Below are 7,895 nucleotides of genomic sequence, written 5' to 3'. Positions count from 1 at the left end.
CTGACCAAGTGCTGGCGTCCTGCGTATCATCCCCTGAATGTCCTGTGTGTGTTTTTTAAGTAAGCACTGAAATAAAGAAGATCACAAAAAATGGTGACTGCCCTCTCCTACCTTCTTTATCTTTTGTTACTCTGGACATACGTATTTTCTTGGAAAGTGAGCACCAACCAGTGACTTTATGTACCATGCATTTAAGTCTCGCTGTCCATATATAACCCTACAAAAGTCAAAACATCCGATCTACACAAATATGGTATTAATAAAAACTAGAGATCATGGCGTAAAAAATGGCATCCCATACAGCCCTGTATGCGAAAAAAATAAAACAGTAATATGAGTCACAATTAGGGATGAGCGAACCAGCCGAGGTTCGGGTTCATATGAACCTTAACTATCGGCTTCTGATTCCCACTGTCTGCCCGCTCCATGGAGAGAGTGGATACAACCTTGAGGACCGACTGGAACACTGGGATACAGCCATAGCCATAGGCTGTATCCCAGTTTTCTAGGCGGTCCTCAGGCTGTATCCACCCTCTCCACAGAGCAGGCAGACAGTGGGAATCAGAAGCCGACAGTTTAGGTTCATACGAACCCGAACCTTGGCTGGTTCGCTCATCCCTAGTCACAATAGGGCCATTTTTTTTTATTAATAATTATTTGAATGATTTCATAAAAAAAAAATCTATGTAAACTCGCATATCATTGTGTTAGGACTGACCTATAGAATAACTTTATCCTTTCACGTTTACCATAAAGGGCATTATATAGACACAGGAAGACCCAAACCTTACAATATTGCATTTCCCCCCCAATTTCCCCAATTTTTATTTTAATAAATAATATTTTGGGACTTTGTAATACATGTTATAGTAGATGGAAAAGTGCCATTATAAATTGCACTTGTTCCTGAAAAATACAAACACTTACACGGCCCTGTAGATAGAAAAATGAAAGTGCTATAGCTCTTAGAAGTGGAGGAAAAACAAAACCACAAAAATAAAAATTGGCGTCATTTAGGTAATTTTGGGCTGGGTCATAAAGGGGGTGAAACCTGTCTGTGGGAGATTGTGCTGCATGCCACTGGAAGTAGAGAGGTTTGGAGAGGATAACTTAGTTCCAGACTACGTTGATGATGTCACAGAACCTGCGTGAAATCTCCTCAGGGGATGAAAATGGAATTGATCCACTAAGCCAGCGTCAGGTCCCATCTACAGCTCATTATTCCAGAGGGAAAAGGGGAGAGGTACACTGTCAGCTAGTCGACAGACTGGTGTTCAAAAAGGCACAGGCTAGACTGCTAAAAAGAGCCACCAACTGCTATCAGTAGTTTGTCAGTTTTCCCGTGTCTCTGGCGTAAGAAAACATGATGTTTTCTGTAGCATTTGTGATCATAAAGCGGGTCAGGTTTGTGTTTTAACCCAGGTACAACTTCTATGCGGAACACCTAGAACGCTACCGCCTGATTGGCTGTAAGAAAGAACAAGGACCCCACTTCTTGCCCATAGCCATCAACAGTTGCAGCTATCATACCAACTTTGCAAGTCAGGGGTCAGCAGCCTCCTTTGGAAGCAGGAGGTCAAGAACATCTACCTCTGCCTCCTCCATGGGGACCAGTGGGAAAACACCACCACTGCCGAGACAACAGTCACTGTCTGAAAGCCATCAATATAGGACACCACTACAACAGCACCCACCCTACGGCAAAGATGCTAAATTAGATCAGCTGTACCAAAGCAGAGATCGACGTATTCACGAAGAACTGCAATTTCCAGGTCACCCATTGGCATATGATGCATTGTTGATGATTTGTGGTATTGTTTGAGGTAGATACTCTGTTGGTCATCCACAATGATTACAGAATAATTAACATCATTTTCCTTCCTCATGTCATGGAGACTGCATTGGGGAACATCATATGGTCTACCATGTGAACCTGAGCCTGGAGAAGTGGTGGCACACGAAATGGACCCACATAAAAGTTAGCACTTGTCTGCATCCCTTTCAGAAAACTCCCTATAAAAGTATTTACATAAAAAAAAAAAAAAATCAAGTATCGTTCCCCTGTACACCCCAATAATATCATAATCAATTTGGAAATACACATAGTTAATTTGCATACTTTTAAAGAACCATATACTGCCTATGGGGTAGAATTTAAACATTTGCAGCACAGGCATATGTTATCTACAGCTCAATGCCTTCACAAAGTGCACCATGCAACCCATACCCCAAAAACAGTATTATCCAGGCACAAATCCCCATGACTATGTTTCTCAAAGAGGACCTTTTCCCTTTTTGTTGCCATAGCCGTGGGGTTTTTAGTCATTGGCACTTGTGACAAGTAATAGTAATGTTCATGTTCCATTTTTACGGACACGCATGGTGACTAGCTGATAAACGTTCTTGGAGTTCTTACACTATCACCATGATAGTTAGATGTGTTGCACAATGGTTCAATAAAGGGTAGTTATTGTGTGAGTTTTTACGGCTTTAATGGTTTAATGAGTGGTATAAGGCTATAGAATTGTTTCGACATGGGGTATATATCACAGAGGATGATGTCCTTTAAATGTGATAGAACAACCTTCTAACGCTAATCAGAGGTAATGTATACGCATATGTGTTTTTAACTTGTACCATGTTTTAAATGTTTGAATTAAGGTTTCCTTTTACATAATCTGGAGTGGTGGATATCTTCCTATACCTCTGATTACTTCATCACCTAAAGCCCTCGGGTGCTACAACCACCTGCTCTGAACAGGGAACCAGTGCTACACTTCTACAGAATCATGCGCCCCTGTGGTGAGCTGACAAGATTTAACTTTATTCTACTAAAGCTAAAACCACCAGCAATCTGTTGTTGAAAGGCAGGTTGCCTTGTGTGATATTTTGTGTGCATTCACACGTGAATGGTTGAGGAAGCTAAATAAATTAAGAGCCAAATAAGTTATTTATATGGGCCATAGTGTCCCTAGTGGTGCCTCAATAGATAGGGGGGCACTGGGAATGGAAGGGGTTGAATAATATTGTACAGAGGTTTGAAGGGATATGAATGTGTTTTGTTTTTTTTGTCACATCTGTTTTTTTAAGACAGTACAGTAAAGATTTACATGAACTGACTGTGCAGTAATCCGAACTAATCAGGAACTTCACTGAGCAGCAACACTGGGTTAACTTCAAGCACCGCACCCCCCCCTGACTGATAATAGAAACTAGCTTTACAATACCCACTGCCTAATAACAGGAAATGTTTTCACAGCACCCACTGAATAATAGTACAACCTTTTTTTTTTTTTTTTACAATGCCTAGTGGCTTAATATAATGCACCCCGTCTTCACAGCACCCAGTAACTTTGTATACTGAACACTGGCTGCACAGCTCTCACAGAAAACCATCCACAATAAACCCACAATCCACCCACAATACAATCTCTTCTCCTTGCTGTCCCGATATCTCTCTTTTTTTTTTAAACCTTGTTTTTATTGAAAATTTTTCTACAGCATCAAAAGGGAAGGGGTACAGAAAGGAAAGGGGAAGGTCAAAAGTAATATAGGAGTACGATCCAATGAGCATATTGTCAACAAATAACAAAACAAAAATATGATAGCACATTATTTTTTTTTCCCTATAAAGATAAAGCATATTATAATGGATCATTTAACATGACAACTTAGGGGGCATGTGGGGGGGGGGGGGGGGGGGAGGGCTCTGGGCACCCGGAGGAAAGGAGGAGGAGCAGCATCTCGGGGAAGGAGATGAGGTCAGCAGTGAGACTTGATGTCAATGAAAATCAAACGGGTCTCTACCACTAATATTCTGTTCTAAATACCATGTTGTATTGCGGAAGCATTGCTTCACTCTGTCTCTTACATGCAGTGGGATGAGAGGGAGGAACTTAGACCATGTGAGGTAGAAATGTTGGACCTTCTTTTCTTTGAGTAAAGAGGCCTGTACCCAGTCCATACGGAAGAGATGAACTAGTTTCTCAAGAAGGAGCCTTCTTGTCGGTGGAGAGGGTTCTATCCAGCAATGGAGAATGGACTTCCTTGCTGCAGCAGAGACATAAAATAGCAATTGTTTGTCGGTGGCTAATCGTATTGGGGGTTCTTCTGTGGGAATGCCGAATATACACCAAAGGGGGGTGGGGGAGCAGGGAAGTCCAAGACGGGTGGTGACAAATGTGACAACAACCTTCCAAAAAGCCTGTATAGACGGGCATGCCCATAAACAATGAAAGAGGTCAGCGTGTGGGGCCTTGCACTTCAGGAGTGGTCTGTTGTGTTTCCAATAAGGAATCCCCTATGAGGAGAAACATAGGCTCTATGGGTAATTTTATAAGCCATTTCCCAATAGAAGGCAGAAGGTAAGTATTTTTCTGCAGTGTGTAAGGCTTGTAAGATATCGTCCACCGTGAGGTCATCTATCACTGTGGTCCAGTATGATATTCCTGTGGTGGTGGTGAAGTAATCATACTTGCGGGTCAGCCACATATAATAGGTTGTTATTTGCTTAGGGTTTAATTGCGTGGAAGGTGTCAAAGCCAGGAAAGGGTCATCCCAGTGCCCTATATCTCTCTATCTATATCTCTAGCTGTGTTCACTTCAAGTGAATTGATATCCTGCTCTCCACTATAGACAGAGACTGCCTGCTTCCAGGAAGCGAATCACCTTATATAGAGGGGGAGGTGGTGACATCACAGAGGGGCCTGCAGCTGATTGGATGGGTGAAAGGTATTAGGGTAAATGTCTTTCTGCCCCCTAATGACATTACTGTAAGCTAACATGAGTGTCCGCCACTGTGGCCACTATGTTTAGGGAATTTGGTTAACAAAACGCTGTGAATTGGCAAAGCAATTCACTAAAAATATTGCTTTGCTATAGCATGTTGCTAGTATATTGTCTATTACATGTTATATCAATGCACCTTACCCTTAGGTTTTTAAGCATAATTGTTTAAGTTGGGCACTTTATATTACACCATAATGTTAAGATGAGAAACATTGTCTTGTCCACCTATATTTATTGATGTTTTATTGGTTTCTTTATATATATATATATATATATATATATATATATATATATATATATATATTTATTTACAAAGAGTGTGCATCATTATTATTATTATTATTATTATTATTATTATTATTATTATTATTATTATTATTATTATTGTTCGCTGACAATAAATATACTTAGTTCTGGGTTTTTTTTTTTTACTTGGTGCTAATTTCCAGATGTCTATAAAATGTACAATATCCAATGATTTTTACACTCTGTTTATTACTATAGGAAGAAAATAAATTGTCACTAAGGGATTTGTTAGAAATGTTTGTAAATAATCTACCACAACATAACAGAGTCGATTCCCCCTGTGTATACCTTACATAGGGATATATAATAACATGAGTAACTCTACCTCCTTTCAACATTATGAAGGCAAAGACAATAGAAGATTGTGTTATTTTTAACCAAGGCTCTATGGATTGTTTTGGAGATACATAAAATATACAAAGAATTGTATAGATAGGTAAATAAATGGATAGATAGATAGATAGATAGATAGATAGATATAGACACCACCCTATAAGCTTTTTATTATAACACATAACAAAAAAATACAGAAGACTTGTAGGAGTTTGGGCTTCTTAAATGAAGAATATTTGTGACCACAACTTAAGGTATAAATAATATGAATTACAATTTGTATACTGACTTGGCCTCTTTTTGGAGAAATGGCACAGATAAATAAAACCGTGGTTGAGGAGTTCATCTTATTGGCCTTTGCTGATTTGCATCAGATTCAGATTGTAATTTTCCTGTTTTTTCTGCTGATCTACATCACATGTGTTCTTGGAAATCTTACAATAATCACTGTTGTTAAAATTGAACCTTCACTCCATAACCCAATGTATTTTTTCATCAGCGTGTTCTCTGCTTTAGAAATTATCTTTATAACGGTCACTCTTCCAAAACTTATGGATATGTTAACTGGACATAACAACACAATATCCTTTATAGGTTGTTTTACACAAATGTGTATCTTCAACTCTTTGGGTGTCACGGAATGCTACCTACTTGCGGTAATGGTGTTTGATCGATATCTGGCTATTAATAAGCCATTACATTACCCAACTATCATGACTCATACAGCTTGTGTTGGACTGGCTACATTTCCATGGATTTTTGGATTTACCAGTATTTTAATACAGACCATTATTACAACACAGTTGGAATTCTGCGGTCCTAATATTATTGACCACTATTTTTGTGACTTTGCTCCATTACAAAGCCTGGCTTGTTCTGATGCTTCCTTTAGCATTATCTTTGCAACCTTTGCAGGTGCTGTTAATATTCTTCCGCCTTTCCTCACAATCATAGGATTCTATGTCTGTATCATAATAACTGTTAGCAAGATCAAGAGTAAAGATGGGAAACATAAAGCCTTCTCCACCTGCACATCTCATCTCACTGTAGCCGGTCTATATTATGGAACAGTTATGATTGTGAATGTTAAACCAGATGCCAGCTATTATGATAAGTACCTTTCTTTTATGTATACAGCATTCATCCCAACAATTAATCCTTTCATTTACACCTTGAGAAACAGGGATGTGCAGAAGGCTTTCTGGAATTTAGTAAACCATGCCATAAGACCAAAAATTTTGTAAAATGTATGGTAAATGTTTATAAAGAAATTTCTGTTAACATTTACTTTTTAAAACATAATTTTTTTTGTCAGGATATATTCATCTTTTTCTTTTTTTGTAACATTATGGTAAACCTTTGTAGAAATGTATCTGTTAACAGTTTCTGCTTGCACTCACACAGCAGCTGCTGCACAGCCCGCACCTCCGGGAGTTATAGAGTCGTTACATTGGAGAGAGACCTCAATGCTGTAACTCACAGAGATGTGGGCTGTGCAGCGGATGCTCTGTAGGTGCAAACAGGATGATAGCTCTGATGTGAGGAGACGGAGGGAGACAGAGCTGTCCCGAGGAGCACCACACCACCAAGAGGCCTGATAACCACAGCGAGAGAGCAGCGTGGTTTACTCTAGTCTTCAGTCCCAGCAAGCAGACAGGAGGAGGAGAGGAGGCAGAGAGGCACACACTCAGGGGACCAACCGACACCAGGGTGGGGATCCAGCTGATGGCAGAGTGCTGTCGGAACAGGTCCTGAGAAATGACAATGTTAGGCAGGCTGCTGTGATTGCACACACAACAGAAGCCACTACAATCCCTGTTGTCAAGAGCAGGGATTTTCTATCTACTCTGGACAGTTCCTGTCTCGGCCAGAGATGTCAGCTGAGAGCACTGTGTCTGAATGTAAATAAAACAACACTTCCTGCAGGATATATGGAAGCTTATAAGTATGGGAAGACTTGAGATTTTTTAAATAGAAGTAAATTACAAATCTATATAATTTTCGGACACCAGTTCATTTGAAAGAAAAAGATTTTTGCTGGACAACCCCTTTAAGGGAGCACAAACAGGGAGCACAGCATCCTGCAGCCTCTGTGTGATTCCCTGATAGCAGCAATAAGTTGTAGCCAGGGATCACTCCCAGATGCAGCAGGAAGCTGTCTGGGCGCTCCTGCCCCTGACAGATACTGTAACTGCGGTATTGGCCCCCCGGGGAATTGGGACCCTGGGCAATTGCCCAGTTTGGCCCCTCCTAATGCCACCCATGCCAGGCAGAAGGGATGTAGACAAGTGGATGTGAGTTCCAAATCGTACACTTTATTGTGTGCATCTGTACACAGTTACAATTACAGCAGAAAATGTGTTCACCATCTGTGAGATGAGACACAATTTTTGTGGCTTGCTTAGTATAGTGTACATTTTCTAGGCCAAGTGTTCTTTCACCCACCCAAGCTAATGTCAAGGAGTATG

General features: G+C 40.2%; 1 protein-coding gene across 1 annotated transcript; it reads left to right on the top strand.

The window, feature by feature from the left end:
• Window positions 1-5,735: 5,735 nt before the first annotated feature.
• On the top strand, window positions 5,736-6,671 carry LOC138770500 (olfactory receptor 6N1-like). The gene has a single exon (XM_069949606.1). It carries the CDS (start codon window positions 5,736-5,738, stop codon window positions 6,669-6,671), a length of 936 nt encoding a protein of 311 aa, XP_069805707.1.
• The last annotated feature ends 1,224 nt before the right edge of the window (window positions 6,672-7,895 follow it).

The sequence above is a fragment of the Dendropsophus ebraccatus genome, chromosome 13 (assembly GCF_027789765.1).
Source record: "Dendropsophus ebraccatus isolate aDenEbr1 chromosome 13, aDenEbr1.pat, whole genome shotgun sequence".
Taxonomy (NCBI): Eukaryota; Metazoa; Chordata; class Amphibia; order Anura; family Hylidae; genus Dendropsophus; species Dendropsophus ebraccatus.
Note: the sequence above shows the minus strand (reverse complement) of the source record. Positions and strands in the feature narration are given on the sequence as shown.